This window comes from Pungitius pungitius, chromosome 7, assembly GCF_949316345.1.
Source record: "Pungitius pungitius chromosome 7, fPunPun2.1, whole genome shotgun sequence".
NCBI lineage: Eukaryota > Metazoa > Chordata > Actinopteri > Perciformes > Gasterosteidae > Pungitius > Pungitius pungitius.
In genome coordinates this window covers 21,600,295-21,621,608 of record NC_084906.1, presented here as the reverse complement: position 1 = coordinate 21,621,608, position 21,314 = coordinate 21,600,295, and the positions used below count along the sequence as shown (strand labels likewise).

Below are 21,314 nucleotides of genomic sequence, written 5' to 3'. Positions count from 1 at the left end.
TGTTTCATGGCCCTTCTGCTGGTTCTGGCCTCTAAATCATCTTTTATGGGTCTATAAGACGGTTTTAGACTTTTCAGTTCTGGAGACAAACTGAAATGGTATAAACAAAAAGACAGCTAGCTTAGCACAGCTAGCTTAGCACAGCTAGCGGCTCTGGGTTACCTTCCAGTCCACAGGCGTGGCCACCTTCTTCTGCGCGGTGAGCTGCAACGAGTCGATCACACGCAGCAGCTCATCGAAGTTCCTCCCCGTGGTGGCCGGGTAGAGGATGGACAGCTTCAGCCTCTTGTCTGGACCAATAACAAAGACCTGGAGGGGAGGGGGGCAGAGGTCACAGAGTCAGCACAGCACCCACAACGAGTCTCTCTCCTTCAGACTGCTGGATACGTGAAGATGATTCTGAAGCCCTGGAGGCCTCTAACGTCCCGGTGAGGTAATGTGAGCGTGTGCTTCTCACACAGCGAGCAGTGAGGGGCATCCCGTCCTTGTCCCTCTCATCCGGGTCCAGCATGCCGAGCTGGACCGACAGCAGCCTCCTGTCGTCGGCGATGATGGGGAACGGCAGAGGGCCTTCAGATGCACTGTTGAAGGACATCACGTCCTGTAGAGACACATCTCCACGTTAGGACAGCCTCAAAGGCCAAAGGTACACACAACGATGCATATACATACATGTACATATCTATAGATATGTACATATATTAAAACCAGATCGAGTGTTTTTATTGTTTTTATGTTTCATTCTGAATTGGTTTTAGAAATAAAACCTAGGACTCTAAGTGAAGACACTTCTCATCTTCAGCAACTCCTCTCACGCCATCAGTGTTTAGTGGACACAGATGTGCACGCTGGAGACCAGATGCTCAGGAGCTGCATATTGGTAACAGTAACAGACTCGGATGGCGTGAGCAGCGTGAAGCACCTTGCTCCAGCTGTGATGGTCCTCCACGCTGTCCACGGACAAGGCGATCATCTTCACGCCGCGCTTGGTGAACTCCTCGCTGACCCTGCAGGCGCAGGCCAGCTCGGTGGTGCAGACGGGGGTGAAGTCCTTCGGGTGGGAGAACAGGATACCCCATCTGCAGGGGAGGGGCACATGTGCACACACACACACACACACACACACCTTTACACACAGCTTACTAATATAAAGCTGGTACATGTGAAACCATGGTCCAGGTGTTGTTATTTCATTTGTGCTGAAGCGTTGATGACCTGTTACCTTTAATCTATGCATTAACATTGCAACAAATCAATAAATAAAGTAAATCTTTATGTGCATTAAGCTCAGAGTCTGTGCACAGGTTGAAGCAGACGGTCCATATGCTGGTGAAAGATTACATCAAACCCACAGAAACTCGACCTATAGGTTTGCATTAAACTACATGTGTCGTGTTCTAGGTGACATTTAATCACTATGAGGCAGTTGACTGGGGGTGTGTGAGCAGGTCATGTGACATGCACCAGACAGCTAAGCACCATTAGCTGCAGGGTTGACGGTTCAAACCCCGCCTGCTACGTGTCCTGTGACACAGTCTTTGAGCACTAGAAGGTTTTTAATGCATATGGAAATCCTCCAAATCTCCAAACGGGGTGTGTCCCTCAGGGCTAGATTTGAAAGGGGATGCAAGCAGCAAGGCAAAGTTCAAAGTTCACATGAAACACCAACAATGGGGACTTTGTCCTGACTCTCAAGGGAGGGGGGCAGAGAATAGTTCATAGCTTTATTCATATTCAGCTCTCTATATAGATACATATAGATATTTTATACATTTAGCTATACATATATAGATTTGCTGTGTAATCATGCAATAACCCCACAGTCAGGCTCATGTTGGCCAGCAGGGGGCGCCTGACGTCAATCCACGGTCAGGTGATCCGGACCAATAGGTCGATTAAATTATTAGTTTGTGAACTCAGAATTAAATCCTTGAAACTCCGATGCGCGTCATTGACCACATGTGCACGCACACTCATTTACTGCGCTGCACAGCGGACACACATCATTTAAAACGTATTTTGGGATGCGCGCGCACTCACGAGTTGCCCAGGAAATCGTGGAACTTGATCCGGCCGATGGTGGTGTCGGCCTCGAAGTTTGGGAACTCGTCCCCGAGGAGGAGTCCAGGCATGTCTGCTTCTTCTTTATCTTCTTCTTCTTCCGTGTGGATGCATGGAGAGCGGTCTGCACCTCGTGAGGACAACCGGATGTGGGCGGGGTTTGTTTACGTTACGTGGAGATCACCGGCCAACCAGATGTGTGACCGAGTGTTTTTTTTAATTTTTAGTATTAAATAGTTTTGATAAAACAAAAGTACACTTACATAGCAGAACGATTAATTACTGATGATGATAAATAAAGATATATATGTATATCACTGATCTCATTGGTTCATGAAGGGAACTGTCAAACTGTCAACGGAAGAAACCGGTCCCACCGAAAAACACAATTACCCAGGAGGCTTTGCGAACCAAGATGGCGATTGTGCTCCGTGGTTCCGGACGTGAGCTGAATCGTGAAGCGTCCAACAGATGAATTAAAGGAGCAACAACCCGCACAGCACTGCGGATAACCCCCTGCTCACCGTAGCCCCGGTACATAGACCCAGAACATGCCGTCTCCCAAAGCTAAAAACCCCGGTCGCGGAAGCCCGGTGCTCGGAGGCGCCAACGGCCGCTACGAGTTCATGTCTCTCACGAAGCCGCTGAACCGGTCCTCTGCGCCGCCGCCGCCGCTGCTCCTCCAGCGGCAGGGCTCCGACCCGACCACCGCCCGCCTCCGGGTGTCGGAGAGCCCCACTCGGCGCCGGGGCTCCGGCTCCTCACCCGCCGGCCAGCCCCCGCCCCCGGAGGAGGACGGCATCCGCCTCAACCCGTCGTTCGCCCGGGTGGCGCTCAGCTCGCTGCTCGCCATCGACCTGTGGATGTCCAAGCGGCTCGGGGTGTGCGCCTGCGAGGACTCTGCGTGGGGCAGCGTGCGGCCCCTCATGAAGCTGATCGAGGTGTCCGGACACGGCATCCCGTGGCTGGCCGGCGCCGCGTACTGCCTGTACAAGAGCGACAGCCCGGCGGGTCAAGAGGTCATGCTCAACCTGCTGATGGGTAACGGCTCTCTGCTGCATGGCTCTGCTCAGGGATCATGGGAATCACCCCCCACCCCCCTCTTCCTCTCAACTCTCTCATCAATATCTATTTATATATATTTATAATGTAATATATCATATTTTTATTTAAACAACTTAACACATTTATTTAATCACAGACAGAATAAGCTGCTTTTGTAATAAATTGAATTTGTCCATCTGTATTTCTCTGTCATTCCATCCCATGCTGGTCTCATTGGTTCCCATGGTCATGTGACATGAGCTAAATAAAGCTACATCAGGGCTGTTTTAGGAAAAAGAGTCAACATTCAGCCACCTACGTTCATATTTAGGGGTTTTTTCACAAATGTAAGAAAGAAGCTTCTTATAAAACAATTTTATTGAACACACACTGCGTTTTATAGCTTGGTTTTGATCCATTTAGTCTAAACATCTAAATTCAATATATAAACAACAAACCTCTTTCTCCAGTGAACAAAGAGTCTGCTGTAAACCACAGAATCTTCATCCTCAGAGAAACCGAGTCATGTCACTCAGACAGGAAATGAAACCAGAGCTCTGTGTTGCAGCCCCTGTGCTACACCTCTTTACATCTCTCTGTGTTTAAAAGAATGACTGACTCACCTCTAACCCCCCCAGGCCTCCTTTTGGACCTGATCCTGGTCGCCATCGTCAAGGCGTCGGTGCGACGCCGTCGGCCGGCACACAACCGCATGGACATGTTTGCCACCTTCTCCGTGGACCGCTACTCCTTCCCCTCGGGCCACGCCACCCGCGCCGCCATGTGTGGGCGGTTCCTGCTGGCCCACCTGGTGCTCGCCGCCCCGCTGAGGGTCCTGGTCCTGCTGTGGGCCGGCCTGGTGGGGCTGAGCCGCGTGATGCTGGGCCGCCACAACGTGACCGACGTGGTGTTCGGCTTCGGGATGGGCTACTGCCAGTACAACCTGGTGGAGATGCTGTGGCTCTCGCCTCAAACCCTGCAAGGGCTGCTGGGACATCTAGCCTGACCCCGGGGACGGGAGGGGGGGCGACACACGGCCGGTCAGGAGCCCCTGCGAATATCCGAGAAGAGAACACTGGAAACACCTGTGAAGACATTTGGTCACACTTTAATCATTCTAATTCTGTCTGTTCATGAAGTTGAATGAATGTTTTACTAGACACACACACACACGTCACTCAGAGCAACCAACGCACGCCATCGTTTCTCATCTACCTAACTAGCCCGCGTCACTAAGCATTGTGGGTACAATCTTCCCCGAATGTCGCGTGTTTGCAACGTCTCCGTTAGACGTTTAATGTGTAAATGAATAACCGCGGTGAGTGAAGCAGTGTGTTCGGGGGTGTAATGTAACACCCTGCTTCCTGTTATTCAGGTTCCTCCTGACAGACTTTGAATCTCTCTCACTCTGCAATAATTGACCAATGATCGCCTCAGGGCTGACGATCAATGAGACGATGTCTCCATCTCTTCTGAACACGCTGGACAGTGAACGAATGAATGACGAATCATTAGTGAATGATTCCATGGGTTTGTTTGCACACTCGATGGAGCAGAGTCTCTGTATTTCAGCACATTCCAAACGTCCACCTTTCACTTTGCTCGTTAATGCAGATGTTAAAACATCTGTTTGTGCATGAAGCCAGCTGGGATGCCCCCCCCCTCACTTTGTTCTGCCTGCTTTGTGCTTTAGAAGATCTACTTTGTTCCCTGTATAGACCCTTATTCTGAAAGTGTAAAGATTCCTGCTTGTTAAAAGAAATGTGGTTGTTGTTTAATGATTTGATTGTGATGGTTTTACATTAAACTGGGGATGATTGTGAAACCGTGTCCTGTCACTGAATAGATCACAGAGCTAATTAGTAATTACACATTTAAACCCTTAGTCCCAGTCACTCCCACTGGATTTGAGTAAAAACCGTTCAGCTTGTTAGTTTCCCTCAGAGTGGGAGGAACGAGCAGAAGAAGAAGAGTGTTCAAGTCTGATCTGGTTTCACAGGGAACCAACACGAGGATAAAAGGTAAAGACAGTTCAGTCGTGTGTACTTATTCATGTATTATTATTAAACTGCTATATGACCAAATCATCCTAATAAACTTTTTTACAAAGTGCAAAATATCATTTTCTTGTCTTCATCTGAGAACATCACAGCCTTGTTGAAGAACCAGAGTTCAGGGTTCAGTACGTTGAGCACATGTGACACGTGGAAGCTTCTGTATACATCCCAACATGTACGTTACCTGTCCCTGTGCGGGGGGAGGCCCGTCATGGTGCACAGGGTAGCAGTGATCGGAGCCGGCCCCTCGGGTCTCTCCAGCGTGAAGGCCTGTCTGGACGAGGGCCTGCTGCCCACCTGCTTCGAAAGCAGCGATGACCTGGGCGGGCTGTGGAGGTTCAAGGCAAGTGACTGTGGGGGAGGGGGGGGGGTCACCAAGAGGAATCAAGTGAAAGGGGGAGAGAAGAAGAGTGTATTTAAAGGTTTCCTCTGCAGGAAGTGTCCGAGCCCAACCGCGCCAACATCTACCGATCCCTCACCATCAACACCTCCAAGGAGATGATCTGCTTCAGCGACTTCCCCATCCCAGCAGACTACCCCAACTACATGCACCACTCCAAGATCCTCAGCTACTTCAAGATGTACGCAGAGCACTTCCACCTGCTGCAGCACATCCGCTTCCAGGTGGGTGGGGGGGTTGGGGGGGGGTGGAGGTCTCACCAGATGACTCCCATGTTAACTCTTTAATTCACATCACATTTCAGACCTCGGTGAAGACGATCAAAGAGAGGCCCGACTTCAGCCGCTCCGGGCAGTGGGAGGTGGTGACGGAGGGGGGGGGCGGGCAGCAGGAGAAGCACGTCTTCGATGCGGTCATCTGCTGCTCGGGTCACTACACCTACCCCAACCTGCCACTCAAAGACTTCCCAGGTGAGGCCAGATGAGGCCTCACGTTGGCCCACGGAGTACGAATCCCTTACATGACCTTCTAGTGTTGGTTTTAAGCTACTTTGACCTTCAGTTTATCTTTTTGTCCATGATGGCCGTAAGCCTTTCAGTAGCTAAGCCTATGTTAGCCTGTTAGCCTATGCTCATCGCTAACGCTAACGCTGTCATGGTTGTTGCACGCGATCTAAAATGTCTGTTACACAAACAGTGTAAACCTTTGGCGTGAATATACAGTATATATACATATACACTCACCGGCCACTTTATTAGGTACACCTGTCCAACTGCTCGTTAACACTTAATTTCTAAGCAGCCAATCACATGGCGGCAACTCAGTGCATTTAGGCATGTAGACATTGTCAAGACAATCTCCTGCATTTCAAACCGAGCATCAGTATGGGGAAGAAAGGTGATTTGAGTGACTTTGAACGTGGCATGATTGTTGGTGCCAGAAGGGCTGGTCTGAGTATTTCAGAAACTGCTAATCTACTGGGATTTTCACGCACAACCATCTCTAGGGTTTACAGAGAATGGTCCGAAAAAGAAAAAACATCCAGTGAGCGGCAGTTCTGTGGGCGGAAATGCCTTGTTGATGCCAGAGGTCAGAGGAGAATGGCCAGACTGGTTCGAGCTGATAGAAGGGCAACAGTGACTCAAATAACCACCCGTTACAACCACGGTGGGCATAAGAGCATCTCTGAACGCACAGTACGTCCAACTTTGAGGCAGATGGGCTACAGCAGCAGAAGACCACACCGGGTGCCACTCCTTTCAGCTAAGAACAGGAAACTGAGGCTACAATTTGCACAAGCTCATCGAAATTGGACAATAGAAGATTGGAAAAACGTTGCCTGGTCTGATGAGTCTCGATTTCTGCTGCGACATTCGGATGGTAGGGTCAGAATTTGGCGTCTACAACATGAAAGCATGGATCCATCCTGCCTTGTATCAACGGTTCAGGCTGGTGGTGGTGGTGTCATGGTGTGGGGAATATTTTCTTGGCACTCTTTGGGCCCCTTGGTACCAATTGAGCATCGTTGCAACGCCACAGCCTACCTGAGTATTGTTGCTTACCATGTCCATCCCTTTATGACCACAATGTGCCCAACTTCTGATGGCTACTTTCAGCAGGATAATGCGCCATGTCATAAAGCTGGAATCATCTCAGACTGGTTTCTTGAACATGACAATGAGTTCGCTGTACTCAAATGGCCTCCACAATCACCAGATCTCAATCCAATAGAGCATCTTTGGGATGTGGTGGAACGGGAGATTCGCATCATGGATGTGCAGCCGACAAATCTGCGGCAACTGTGTGATGCCATCATGTCAATATGGACCAAACTCCCTGAGGAATGCTTCCAGCACCTTGTTGAATCTATGCCACGAAGAATTGAGGCAGTTCTGAAGGCAAAAGGGGGTCCAACCCGTTACTAGCATGGGGTACCTAATAAAGTGGCCGGTGAGTGTATATATATATAGCACCAATGGAGGTGTATATACATTGGTTTACATGTCGAAAAAGCATGACGTGAACTTACAATAACTCAACCTTTCATTACCTCCACCACTAGCCCCTCCCTCCCTTAACGTGATCACTCGCTCTTGAAACCGTTTATCACGACTGTCGATGTTCTGAGTCTTTGAAAGCAGCTCTTCCAGCTGCTGCCCGCCAACATCATGAACTGGCTGGGCGAGAAGAAGGTCAACGCCATGTACGACCACACCATGTACGCCCTGAAGCCCAAACACAGGTGAGGAGCAGGCAAAAACCAGGCTGTGATGCGTGGGACCACAACTGCCTTGTGTCTGATCGTCTCTCTCCTGCTGCCTCCTCAGACTCTTCAGTCAGATCCCAGTGATCAACGATGATCTGCCCTTCAGGATCCTGTCCGGCTCGGTCATCCTCAAACCCAACGTGAAGGAGATCCGTGCCTCCTCCGTGCTGTTTGACGATGGCAGCGCCGTGGAGGACGTGAGAGGACTTTTAAACTTCTTTCTTTTCTTGAGGCCCAAGCTCCTCTGTGACTCATCCCTCCCTCACTGCAGGTGGACACCATCGTGTTCGCCACGGGTTACAACTACGATTTCCCTTACATGCCGAGCAGCGCCGTGTACCGGTCCGGCCATCGCGTGGGTCTGTACAAGCACATCTTCCCCCCCAACCTGGAGCATCCCACCCTGGCTGTGGTGGGCTTCATCCACGCCCTGGGAGCCATCATGCCTCAGGCGGAGATTCAGGCTCGCTGGGTTGCACGCGTCTTCAAAGGTGAGGCGAAGTTTATCCTCCACCTCCAGCGTGGGTTCTTTGCGTCAGTGTTCGCCTGTGGGGGGGCTCCTGTACTCCAGGCCTATTTGGTGCATGGTGAGGTACAAACACGCCGCACCGAGGTGAAAGCGCAGATTGCCTGTTGTGGGAACTGAAAATGGCAAATTGCGTTTTCCGTTGAGTAACGTCAAACTCTGGGCGTGTCCACAGCTACATCGTGTCCAAGCTGGCGCCACTGCACGTGGACTTTGTGTCCTACATGGACGAGGTAGCCGCAGAGGTCGGGGCGCGGCCAAGTCTGCTGTGGCTGTTCTTCACGGACTACCAGCTGTTCAAGAGGATCCTGTGGGGACCCGTGTCCGCCTACCAGTACCGCCTGGTGGGCCCGGGGAAGTGGGCCGGAGCCCGCCGGGCGATCTTCACCCAGTTCGACCGCATGTTCAAGCCGTTGAAAACGAGAGAGGTCGGCAAAGTTTGGCGGAGGTTCAATGAGCATTGTGTGAAGTTAAGTGGTTGTGTAATGTCCCCCCGTCTCTTCCAGCTGGAGGTGGAGCAGGCCTCCGTGTCCAGCCGCCTGATGAAGCTGAGCCTCACTGCCGTGGCTGGAGCGGCGGCCGTCTACTACGTCCACGTGCGTGACCCCACCCTGCTGTCTAAGCTCCGCCCACAAACAGCCTGACCGGACGAAGACAATCCATGACCTTGAAATCCAAGTGGCTAAATTGAGCAATCATTAGTTTAGTTATATACATTTGAACATTTCATTCTGTGACTCTCATGGTCTGGGGTCCAATCCCAGTCCCCCCCCCCCAAACCCCCAAATCCCCAAGGACTCCCTCTAACTCCCCAAGGAGTTTACCCATAAGTCATTGCAATGTGGAATGTGAGGCTTTTGTTTCATTTAAAATTAAAAATGGTATATTTTAATATTGAGCACCAGATATATATAATCAGTCATAAAATAATTAACAAAATATCTCAATGGATCAGATCAGAGTTGTTATACAGTCCAACATCTTTTTAAAGCAGATGAAGCAGCTGCAGTTTGTGGTGCTGCTGAACTTAAATCTTGGTGTAAATCTAATTTGTATTCATATTGGACAAAACATTACTAAGCATTTAATTCAGGGCTTTTGTATTACATCACACTGCATTAGCTTTATCATTTTAGGAGGAGGAGGTTGGATACAGTAACAAATAATAAACAGTTAATATCTTAACACATTCCACACACATCTACTGTTTGTCTCCTTGTTACTCAAACATCAAAAGACTGATCATCAGTGTGTCATCGTACAGTTAAATGCACAAACATCACTACAAATTAGTGTAGGTGATGCATTGGTGATGTACCTGAACCTCTTCTGTGTCTCTACATTAATAGTGATTAACCTCATAGTATTATATGTATATAATATAGTGATCAATGAGGCTACATACCATAAGATAGATGACATGATCATTAGTGATTACCATAGTATTTAATATCTATGATGCAGGGATCAATGGTGCTACAGTTATATTTACATTTTCAAACAATGAAATAAATAGAAACATTTTCAAGCATATGCAAGCAGCTGACCAGACATTAAATATCACACAGAGAAATGTACAATAATTCATATGTGGATTTTATTTATTTATTATTATTATTACAATTCAGAGCTTCAGAGTTTCTTTGAAGCTGAAGTTCTGCTTCCGGTTTAGAGTCTCGATGACGGTCTCCTCGTGTCCTTTAATTAAAACATCGTTAGATTTAATGCACAATGATGGACAATAAACAAGCTGCACTCTGCGGATACAGACAAGACGTTAAAGTTACATTTAAACATGAAGTTATGAATCTAAACTCTGTCCTCAAACACGTAAACGGTGAGCAACATCAGTCTCTGACACCACATCTATTCATGAACTACCTGGGACTGGTGTTTGGTTCACTTCCGGTCTTGCTTGCCTGTGTCTCATTGGTTCATTGGTCGTATGGCTCCGCCCTCTTTGTTGAGGAAGTCCAGCCTGTCGCAGGGGTTTCCTTCCTGGTCTGTTTGTTCTGAGAGTGAGAAACAATTCAAAGTTGGCAGATCAAAGCACGTGACTGAACGTCTTCAGAGACGATTTAACATTTTTCCTCATTAAACATTTCCAGCCCAGCAAACATTGTGTGTCATTAACTTAAAGCCCCCCCCCCAGTCAGTCTGGTTGATAAGCAACAGCTTGAGGTCACATGGGGGAGCAGCTCGGCACGTGAAGGACCGAAGGTGAGCAATGGAGAGACTCTTGAATTGCGCCGTTTATTCCTTTTCCTCAAACCTTCCTACGGGCTTGAAGCTACTCAAAGATCTGATCAAAGTTCTGAATGCTTGAATAGACACGAGTCTCTGTGTGTGCAGGAGATTAAAACTTGTTTACGCAGTAAAATAATCTTAATAAATTCTTAATAAACTACTAAGTAAACAAGTTATTTTTGTGTTTAGTTTTCAGCGTCTGTTTGGATGTATAACTGTAAAACCTCTATTCTATTGATCCATTACCGGCTTCATTGATCCACTTTAGACGAATAGTCCCTCAGGAAAGAGGGATTTTCTGCCATTTTCAGTGGGAGAAAACCCCCAGAATTGAAAGGAGTCTTTGGACTGCATGGGTTTCATCTTTGGAGGGGGGGGCCTCATCCAGGTCATAAATCTGATTACAGTCTCGTTCTCTCAGCGATGGCTCTTCGTGTGGCGGTTATTGGAGCCGGCGGTTCGGGTCTCACCTGTATAAAGACCTGCGTGGAGGAGGGCCTGGAGCCCGTCTGCTTTGAAAGCAGCGACGACATCGGAGGCCTCTGGAACTTTAAGGTGGCGTTTAAAGATCCTTTCAAATAACATATGAATATATGTCCAAGTACGATGAGCTTTCCAACCAATGTAGAACAATTATTGTTTTTATGACTTATAAACAAAGATTTCTGCGTTCCCGTGGTGGTTGTCCTCAGGAAGCTCCAGTGCCCCAGCGCTCCAGCATCTATCGCTCCCTGGTGGTCAACACCTCCAAAGAGATGATGTGTTTCAGTGACTTCCCGATGCCCGCCGACTACCCGAACTTCATGCACCACTCCCAGCTGCTGCGGTACCTCCGCCTCTACGCCGAGCGCTTCCAGCTGCTCCGACACGTCCGCTTGCAGGTGCAGCACCCAAGGGCCTCCGACTCTGCGGGGTGAGGTTCAGACGTCACTGACGCATGTGTGTGTGTGTCTGTGTGTGTGTGACTTCAGACCACCGTGAAGAGAGTCAAACAGAGGCCGGATTTCTGTACGTCAGGTCAGTGGGACGTTGTGACCACCAGCGGGGACGGAGAGGAGGAGCGTCACGTGTTCGATGCCGTCCTGGTGTGCTCCGGCCACCACACCAGTTCAGCCTTACCGCTGCTGCACCTTCCAGGTCAGCGAGAGGAGAGTCGGCACATTCACAAAGCTCCTGTAGAGGCTGCAATCCGTCTGCATCTCCACATCTCTGCATCTCTGCATCTCTGCAACTCTTCAACTCCGCAGGGTACGAGACGTTCTCTGGTCGGTGTCTTCACAGCTGGGATTACAAAGACGGAGATGCCTTCAGAGGAAAGAGGGTGGTAGTGGTCGGCATCGGCAATTCTGGAGGAGACATCGCGGTGGAGATCAGTCGATCTGCAGAGCAGGTAAACCTGGTTTCTGGTTTCTGTGGACATCAGCTGATCAACCTTAAAGCTCTGCTTTCCTAAAAGTTTGTAGTTCCACAATGTTGATGTGTTGATGTGTCACTGGCGACCCTCAAGGGTGTAGCAAGCTTAAATCACTCTTCTGAAAAGAGCAACACTAGAAAGGCTTCACGGGTTTTAATCATCACGCTTTGGGGAGAGCACATCTGGAACGTTGGGAAGGTCTTTAGCATCTGGGGTGGACTTCTCCTTTAGGTATGACTTGTTCAGGATGATGTTGGGTTTTCAAGTTCCACCAAGAGAACATCTCATATCCCTTTGCTCTGCTCTTGTCTCAGACGTTCCTCAGCACACGCCGGGGCTGCTGGGTAATGGGCCGCATGTCCAGTGGGGGTCTTCCCTTTGACATGACCCTCATCACCAGACTAAACAACACACTCTTGCAGCTTCTCCCCAAATCTTTGCTGAACTGGACGGTGGAGAGAGAAGTCAACAGGAGATACGACCACGGGCTGTATGGCCTGAAGCCCCATCACAGGTGACCTAAGCCCTCGAGAGTAGATCTGATACGGATTGATAGATGGACCAATTCTATTTCATCCTGTGAAGGTAAAACTGTTCAATCATATTAAACAGGCTATAAAACACAGACCCCATCCTCCAGGCAAAGGTGTTATAATGTTTATATCAACTAAAAGAATTTGAGGGTAAAAACTAAAATAAGAGGAAACTTATGGATCTTTCTTTGGCATCCGTCAGAATTTTGGACCGAAGGACTTTGATCAACGACGACCTCCCGGGTCGGATCCTCCAGGGGGCGCTGCAGATGAGAGTCCACCTGAAAGGATTCACCCAGTCTGGGGTCCTGTTTGAAGACGGCAGCGTGGAGGAGAACATTGACGCCGTGGTCTTCTGTACTGGTTATGATGGAAACTTTCCATTCCTGCCTCCAGCCCTGTCTGGGGGGGCCCATGAAGAGCTGGTTCTATACAAGTGGGTCAGGAATCTGTAGCCAATGAATACTCTACATTAAGATTGAATGACAGCTCACAAAGAACAGCTGTCTCATCTCAGAAACTATTCTTTGAAAGGGCTTTTTAAAATTCTATCCAACAAATGAATAAATACATAAATTTAATACAGTTTTGAATGAAGCCAGAATGAAGCGTGTGGTGTAACTGCTTATTGGAGTAATAGTCTGATCTTCTTAGTGGATGTTTTTTCGGCGTGTGACATCATGAGTGACGGATCAACGCAGGCGTTCTGAACTTCCAGGTCTCTGTTCCCTCCGTCTCTCTCTCCACCCACTCTGGCCATGATGGGGATCTTCCGGACCAAAGGGCCCGTCATCCCGCTGGTGGAGATGCAGGCACGCTGGGCCGTGAAGGTCTTCTCCGGTAAGCGTCTCCAGAGGACGTCGCCCTGATAAGGAACACACGACTCAGTCTGCTGTGTTCCTTCTCTGAAGGTCTGAGCCGCCTGCCCTCGGAGGAGGAGATGCTGGAGGTCTTTGAGCGTGAGAAGAGGAGGAACATGAAGAGGTGGGCGGCTTCTATCTCTCCAAGCCGCCATCTTTCAGGCAGAATGGCTTCAGTTTGTGGAGACTCTGCTGACTCTGCATGTTCTCCTCAGCTACCCCTGCCCTCGGAAGGCGGCTCTGCAGGTGGACTACATCCCGTATCTGGACTTCATGGCTGAGGAGGTCAGAGCAGCTCTACATGAACTCCTGGTACCTTTTCGGTGAACCAGAACCATGCTGACAGACTTCCTCTCGCAGGTCGGCGTGCGACCCAATCTTCTGAAGCTGCTCCTGAGGGACCCGGGACTCTGGGCCCGGGTCTTCTTCGGCCCCTGCACGCCGTACCAGTTCCGTCTCCGGGGGCCCGGTCGGTGGGCCGGGGCCCGTCGGGCCATCTTCACCCAGTGGGAGCGGGTGGCTCGGCCATTCAGGACCAGGCCGGTACCAGGACCGGAAGGCGGATTGACTCGGTGGCCCTTCCCCCGCCGGATGCTCATGTTGGCCGGAGCCGTAACGATGGCCGTCTTCCTCTCCAGGAAGGAACCTCTCAGCTTCTGGACCGGATCAAGGTGCTCCTGAGGGACTCCACTGGTTAACCATGAGGATCCAGAACCTGATATGTTTTGATGTAGAACATAAGATCATTCATCATAAATCAACATGAAAACAACCTGGATTCAGTAAATGAATCACTGTAACAAATGTCCCTGTTGAATTACAGTAATCTACTGGCAGATGCATTTCCTGTAAGCTACTGTAATTTCACAGCATACCTACTGTAAATTACAACAACAGTATTACAGTACAATGCTGTATAGAAACAGCATTATACTGTTATTTTAGTGTTCCTACCCTAATGCCCATGAAAAGTTAACTACTGTAAAATGTATATTTACAGTATGACACTGTAAAACTATACATTTAACTGTGTAGTTCACAATGAATAATTGCCAAACATCTTTCTGTCGACACAAGACACAGACACATATTCCAGCCTTTAAACTGTCTTTATTTTACTGCTATTAAAACTACAACTACTACTGATGTTACTACAAATACTACTGTGACTAATGGTATTAGTAGTACAGCTGATTATACTAGCAGAGATGCCTCAACGGGGCCCCGAGCTGAAGGGCTTCCTGAGGGACGTCAATGACAAAATAATAAAACTGCTGTAGAAGCTGCAACGAAATATCATGATTTGAGGGGCCCTTCTTGCCTAGGGGGGGGGGGGGGGGGGGTCCAGAGACTAGAATACTAGTAATACTAATAACACTATTACTTCTACTGCTACTACCACATTTACAACAAATACTACTACTTATATTACTACAGAAATTGATTGATATAAGCTTCTCCCATTTCTGTGTTTTTTCCAACTCTTTCCAATTAATTTCAGCTTTTTTTATTTCTGTACTTTAAGCAACTTTCTGAAATTCATTTTTATCTTCATGCAATCCAACGCATTTCCAGCAGTAAAATGCATGTTCTCGTTTAGTTAGTTTTCTAGTTTTCTTTGGCACCAGTTCACGCTGAGCGCTGACGTCGTCGGGTCAATGTTCACTTTAAGACGACATGGGGGCGCCTCCCCTCGCGCCACTCCGCACACAAACAAGTCTCCCTCTTCTCCTCCTCCTCCTCCTCCTTCTTCTTCTTCTTCTTCTTCTCCTGGTTGGAGTCTGAAAGGTAAGAAGCCGCACGAGACACGAGAGTCGAGATGAACCAGAAGCAGTGAACGTGTTGTGACGTCATTCCGCCTCGTAACACGGAGGAGGAAGAGGAGGAAGAGGAGGAAACAAACTCAAGTTGTATCGATCATTTTTTGTCTCCGCGTGAATATGTGAATACGTGAGCCACCCGTAGCGGGGAGATGGATCTGTAAAACCGCCTTCTATTTATTATGAAGAAAACTAATTCATCAATTGTTATCAATGATTTTATTCCTTTCAAGTGACCGCAGCATTTTAATAAAGCGACATATTAGTTATTAGCTCGCATTGAGCTGTGTCTTGTTGACCTGACCTGTGGCGAGGGGGGGGGGGCTATTAGAGCCCAGCATCATTTTCACCAGGACTGTGTGTGTGTTATCTCTCACACACACACACACACACACACACACACACACACACACACACCTCCCAAAGCACAACCAGCTGCTTAAAGCACAGCACACATTTGATATTTAAAGCTGTGAATTCATTCACACTCATTGAAAGTCTTCAACCTTCCTCTCAGTGCGGAGCTCTAGTTGGTGTATAAATTATGTTTTACTAAATACTCATTGCACGTTTAATACTTTGCTTACAAAGCAATCAACACAAATCTTCTGTTATTTCATTCATGGCGCTGATGATGTGCTGTGATTTGATTGGTCCTGAACCACAGGGGAGCACTGTCACAAAAGCCTCACCTGATTGGTTAAGTGTTCTCTTTTTTTCATCAAGGGAGGCCAACCCTCAACAGGCAGATATGTGTTACATATGTTATAAAGTCATGAAAGAAAGAAGGAACGAACATGATCAGAAATGTGAAGCCGGTTGGGGGTTGTTGTAATTATTGTGTTATTATATGTGTTTCTTTTATATCTGCATAAACATAAAGTCCCATTCATGCTCTGTATTGGAACCATTGTCTTCATCAGATCAATAGATTCATAGCTCACACATCTGTTAGTATTACTGCAGGTATTATGAATGTACGATTACCTTTTGAGGGTCAGAGGATGTTGTCACCCTGAATGCATGGTCATGTCTGCATGTGAAGCCTCCTGCTCCTCACACAGCTGAGAGATGACTCGTCGCGTGGCAGTGGTCGGGGGGGGGAGCTCAGGTCTGGCCTGCATCAAGTGCTGTCTGGATGAGGGGCTGCAGCCCGTCTGCTTCGAGAGCAGTGACGACATCGGGGGTCTGTGGAGGTTCAAAGTGGGTCCAGCTCCACCTTCTGCAGCTCATGTAGACCGTGAGGCCCGAGTGTGACTCTTCTTCCTCCCGCCTGTTGCTGCAGGAGAATCCAGAGGCCGACAGAGCCAGCATCTACCACTCCGTCATCATCAACACCTCCAAGGAGATGATGTGTTTCAGCGACTTCCCCATCCCGGCACACTACCCCAACTACATGCACAACTCCCTCATCATGGACTACTTCCGGATCTACGCGGACCACTTCCAGCTGTCTGAGCACATCCGCTTCAACGTGAGGACGCTGCCCTGCCCGTCCTCTCCACACTCTCCCCTCAGTACGGATTAGTGGTGAGTTGGCTCGTTGTGCTGCTGTAAGAGTCGACCTGTGCTCCCCTCAGACCAAGGTCCTACAGGTGAAGCAGAGATCGGACTTCTTTCGTTCGGGCCAGTGGGACGTCGAGACGGAGAACAAGGACGGCCAGCAGGAGAAACACATTTTTGACGCTGTGATGATCTGCGTCGGACATCACTGCCACCCCCACCTGCCGCTGCACGACTTCCCAGGTTAGTGTTTCGTCATGTGACCCCGGCATGGGGCCTTGTCTACCTGTTAGTATTTGGTCATGTGACCCCGGCATGGGGCCTTGTCTACCTGTTAGTATTTGGTCATGTGACCCCGGCATGGAGCCGTGTCTACCTGTTAGCAGGTACCAACAGCCCTCTGCTGGGAGGGGAAACCCTTTGACCCAGTCTGCCTCTGATGGCCGCGCTGTACAACGCGGTTATGTAATACTTTATCAACAGAAAGCTTCATCTCATTTCCTCCTCTTTGCTCTAGATGACATTCTAAGGGCAAAGTTCTACAGCACATATCAAAGTCTTTTATAGCAGAAGTAGGGTCACACTCTGTTTGGCTCTTTACTCCCCCAGGAATCGACTCCTTCAAGGGAAAGTTCTTCCACAGCCGGGACTACAAGACCCCCGAGCAGTGGAGGAACAAAAAGGTGGTGGTGGTTGGAATAGGAAACTCTGGAGGAGACATCGCAGTGGAACTCAGCCGAGTCACCAAGCAGGTCGGGATGAGTCCCTTTGAGGACACGTCTAAATAAACAAGTCCACAGAGCAGCTGGTAGACAAACAGTCTGGAAGATGAATTCATCCAAAAACATGAAATAGATCAATAAAGACACTTTGAATCCTAGCGTATAGATCATAATCCAAACCAGTAGCTGATTGATTTGAGTGATCGTAATCCCTGTTCCCAGCTGTACCTGAGCACTCGGAGAGGAGCCTGGATCCTGAACCGAGTAGGAGACTCGGGGCTTCCTCTGGATATGCAGTTTACCCGGCTGTTGAACTATGTGAGGAACCTCGTTCCGATGAGCCTGTTCAGCGGCCTGGTGGAGAAACAGCTCAACAAGCGGTTCGATCACGCTCTGTACAACCTGAAGCCCAAACACAGGTACCCTGCCATACCCCCACATCACAGCTTGACTTGACTGATTCAGTGCGTTCTGTAGACACAGAAAAGCTGCTGTAGCCCCTCGTCCACCGTGTAGCGTTGTGATTCTAGTCAGTTGGGTATCGTTGTGACGTGAGTAACCAGTGTGGTCATCGATGTCAGGTTGTTCAGCCAACACCCCACCGTGAACGACGAGTTCCCCAACCGCATCCTGTCGGGAACGGTCCAGGTGAAGCCCAACATCCGCAGGTTCCTGGGCTCCAGGGTGGAGTTTGATGATGGTAGCGTGGTGGAGGATGTAGACCTGGTGGTAGGTTTGAATACCAGAGAGCCGTGGGGGGGGGGGGGGAGGTGCTGTGTGTGGGACTGAGAGGAGTGCCCCTGTCTTGCAGGTGTTTGCCACAGGTTACAGGTTCTCCTTTCCCTTCCTGGCCTCACATGTGGTCTCTGTGTCGGAGAACAACGCCACTCTGTACAAGTACGTGTTTCCTCCTGAGTTGGAACGCCCCACGCTGGCTGTCATCGGCCTGGTGCAGCCACTGGGAGCCGTCATGCCCATCGCTGAGATGCAGGCCAGGTGGGCCACGCGCGTCTTTAAAGGTGAGCAGCTGTCACAGCACCACTTTGGTGCTGTAAGCCTTCCCTCACCGTAGCTGTGGTTACCAACAGGCTGCATCAAGCTTCCCCCGGTGGCTTCCATGCTGCAGGACGTCCGGTGCAAGCAGGAGGCCATGGCTGAGAGGTAGAGCTGTGGATTCACGTTTATCTGTTCGAGGGTCGGAGGGGCTCCGGATCTTGTGATGCACAACGTGGTGTCTGTCTTTCAGGTACGTCTCCAGTCAGAGACACACCATCCAGGTGGACTACATCACCTACATGGATGAGATAGCAGAGCTGGTGGGGGCTCGACCCAGCCTCCTGAGGCTGCTGCTGACCGACCCCCGGCTGGGACTGAACGTGTTGCTCGGCCCCTGCTCGCCGTACCAGTACCGCCTCAGGGGGCCGGGGAAGTGGCCCGGAGCCCGTCAGGCCATCCTCACTCAGTGGGAACGTGTGGCCCGACCCATGCAGACCAGACCCTGCGATGACCCCAAGCCCAGGAGGTCCTTGATGGGGCCTCTGATTCTGGCAGCTGCCTGTGTGTGCGTGGCCTCCTACGTGAACCGGAACAAGCTGCCTGCTTTCCTGCAGGATCCCACTGTCCTGTTTGAGCAGATCAAAGCTGTGTGGGTCGTTTAATCAATTCCTAAACATGCAGCTCAGCCACCTCATTATTGTCATAATCCTCATCATTATTGTCATAATCAAAGTATATTTTCTATTTCTATATTTTCTATACCTTCTCCCTCCTTGATTCCACATATACAGATGTTGTGTATGTGTCTGATCCATAACCGAGATGTATCACTGTTAAATTCTGTTTGAATAAATAAAGACATTTTAAATTGAATTAATCTCCATATTTTTATTCTACTCTTCACGAGAAATGTTTCCAATAGATGACTTCTGGATGTTACAAAGTTTGTGGCTTATACCTCAATCACAACAACCTTTTCAAAAAAGTCCAGTCTGGCTTCCGATTAGTACGGAGATAGTCCTGGTTAGAGTTACAAATGACTTACTTGACTCTGTGGATCATGGCCTACTCCTCAACCGCCTACATCAAACCACCGGACTCACTGACACTGCTCTTACCTGGTTTAAATCATACCTTACTGACAGAACAGAACAGAACTCACTTTGGAAACCTCTGCAAGATCTCATTCTACCATCTCAAAAATACAGCTAGTCCATGCTTTAGTCTCCTCCAGACTGGATTACTGCAATGCACTTCTCATCGGGAGCCCTAACAAAAGCCTGCAGAGACTGCAATATATTCAGAATAGTGCTGCTCGGATCCTGATGAGAGTGCGAAAATACGACCACATCCCTCCATCCTTCATTCACTTCATTGGCTACCCGTTTCCGTAAGGATTGAATTCAAGGTCTCCCTTCTTACCCACCAGTGCATCTATGGAAATGCCCCCCCCCCCATCTGAAAGAACTACTCATCCCCTTAACTACAACTCGATCCCTCCGTTCAACGACCTCAAACCGCCTCCTCCTCCCCAGGGCTAAACTCAGCACCATGGGGGCTTTACTGAGACTTTTAAAAAATAATTTAAAACATATCTTCAGTAGAACTTATCAATTTTAATTAAGCTTTTATGCATTATCTGTTTTATATTTATTTTTTTATGATCTTAACTGTAGCACTTTGGGATTTGTTTCAAATGTAAAGTGCATTACAAATAAAATCTATTATTATTATTACACATTGTTTGTTAGCTCGAAAAGTTTGACCTCATAAAATCCGTTTTGGCTGTAAACTAAAACAAATAATTTGCTAATTTCAACATTTGGGGTTTTCTTTGTGCTTGATTAAAGGAACAATAGACTAAATGAAATTGGCAAAATATCACCCCAAACACAGTAGAAGATGAAATGGATCCAGACTAATATAACAAACGATGATCAATAACGCCACCTAAGGGCAGCTTCCTGTCTCACTGCATCGACTGGAGTCAAAGTCAGTCTGTGTCACATTAATCAAGACATGGGAATAAAGTTCAACAGCAATGATGGAAAAATGATTGTTATTTCATGGTGGATTTTTGTTTATTTTACAAAAATTAGGAAAAAAGATGTGATGATCACACATTGACCTTATCTGCATTATTGATAAGCTGCATCATCATCATGTGAAATAAAACATTGTGAATTCCCCCATTGTGGGACTAAAAGGAATATATGTCAATATGTTACATCACCATCAATAAGTTACATCACCATCAATAAGTTACATTATTGTGTTTTGGGTCGTATGAATATAGAAAGTAGTGGATGTTCTTGAGCGACATGTATGAATCACATGTACCAATCAATTATCCTCAATGACAAAGGCCTATCAGACTTTGAACTGACCGCCTCTCTCACAGACCGGAAACAGAATCGTCCACGCGTAAGAGTTGCCATTGGGGTTGCCAGGTTTGGGGTTTCAGTGTATTTTCGAGGGATGATAGAGATTTCATATTAAATCTTATTAAGATTAATCTATGAAGACTAATCTATGTACATATGTGTTGATTGGGCTTTGTTATCGTTTCTGCACACGTCAGCAGCTCAGTAACCAAACTATAACCTTTATAGACCAAACAGGGTCTAAACCCTAACCCTTACCAACCCTAACCCTACTCACGGAATAATATGTATTATTGACAACAAATGGCTTGTTTTTGCTGTTTCAATCACCTATAAATGCTAATTTTTGAACACCTGCTTACCGGCGCAGCAGATCTACAAACGATTTGAATCTGATATATTAACCTACTAAATGAATCTGATTCTAAAGCAAGGAGTTTTCTATAACATCATCAACATAGGGATGTACAGTTCTGTATGG

At 48.2% G+C, this 21,314-nt stretch overlaps 5 protein-coding genes across 6 annotated transcripts in view; 4 read left to right on the top strand and 1 right to left on the bottom strand.

The window, feature by feature from the left end:
- Nucleotides 1-2,230, bottom strand: part of prdx6 (peroxiredoxin 6) — a 2,740-nt gene extending 510 nt beyond the window's left edge. Inside the window, exons 1-4 of the mRNA XM_037470096.2 lie at nt 2,041-2,230; nt 923-1,079; nt 458-601; nt 163-309 (exon numbers count right to left, since the gene is read on the bottom strand). Coding sequence (XP_037325993.1) covers nt 163-309; nt 458-601; nt 923-1,079; nt 2,041-2,132 — 540 coding nt within the window. The 5' untranslated portion in view covers nt 2,133-2,230. The remainder of the gene's footprint in view (nt 1-162; nt 310-457; nt 602-922; nt 1,080-2,040) is intronic.
- A 147-nt stretch (nt 2,231-2,377) lies between these two features.
- On the top strand, nt 2,378-4,120 carry plpp6 (phospholipid phosphatase 6). Its single transcript, XM_037470095.2, has 2 exons — nt 2,378-3,102; nt 3,744-4,120. Exons 1-2 carry the CDS (start codon nt 2,613-2,615, stop codon nt 4,109-4,111), a joined length of 858 nt encoding a protein of 285 aa, XP_037325992.2. The 5' UTR covers nt 2,378-2,612; the 3' UTR covers nt 4,112-4,120.
- A 1,226-nt stretch (nt 4,121-5,346) lies between these two features.
- LOC134132189 (dimethylaniline monooxygenase [N-oxide-forming] 2-like) lies at nt 5,347-9,567 on the top strand. Its single transcript, XM_062563530.1, has 8 exons — nt 5,347-5,505; nt 5,598-5,786; nt 5,867-6,037; nt 7,704-7,804; nt 7,890-8,025; nt 8,100-8,349; nt 8,502-8,782; nt 8,861-9,567. The coding sequence occupies exons 1-8, from the start codon at nt 5,374-5,376 to the stop codon at nt 8,996-8,998; spliced, it is 1,398 nt and encodes a 465-aa protein (XP_062419514.1). The 5' UTR covers nt 5,347-5,373; the 3' UTR covers nt 8,999-9,567.
- Nucleotides 9,568-10,316: 749 nt separating this feature from the next.
- LOC119216663 (flavin-containing monooxygenase 5-like) lies at nt 10,317-14,731 on the top strand. The gene is made up of 11 exons (XM_062563246.1): nt 10,317-10,574; nt 11,023-11,156; nt 11,294-11,482; nt 11,573-11,738; nt 11,849-11,991; nt 12,330-12,529; nt 12,751-12,984; nt 13,267-13,388; nt 13,460-13,532; nt 13,624-13,693; nt 13,769-14,731. The coding sequence occupies exons 2-11, from the start codon at nt 11,025-11,027 to the stop codon at nt 14,087-14,089; spliced, it is 1,650 nt and encodes a 549-aa protein (XP_062419230.1). The 5' UTR covers nt 10,317-10,574; nt 11,023-11,024; the 3' UTR covers nt 14,090-14,731.
- A 165-nt stretch (nt 14,732-14,896) lies between these two features.
- LOC119216886 (flavin-containing monooxygenase 5-like) lies at nt 14,897-19,322 on the top strand. Of its 2 annotated transcripts, none has more exons than XM_037470094.2 (10): nt 14,897-15,196; nt 16,293-16,431; nt 16,514-16,702; nt 16,809-16,974; nt 17,341-17,483; nt 17,676-17,872; nt 18,035-18,182; nt 18,265-18,472; nt 18,542-18,614; nt 18,700-19,322. In XM_037470094.2, the coding sequence occupies exons 2-10, from the start codon at nt 16,300-16,302 to the stop codon at nt 19,109-19,111; spliced, it is 1,668 nt and encodes a 555-aa protein (XP_037325991.2). In that variant the 5' UTR covers nt 14,897-15,196; nt 16,293-16,299; the 3' UTR covers nt 19,112-19,322. The 2 variants fall into 2 exon arrangements, with proteins under 2 accessions (XP_037325991.2, XP_037325989.2); XM_037470092.2 differs by having other exon boundaries at nt 16,274-16,431.
- The last annotated feature ends 1,992 nt before the right edge of the window (nt 19,323-21,314 follow it).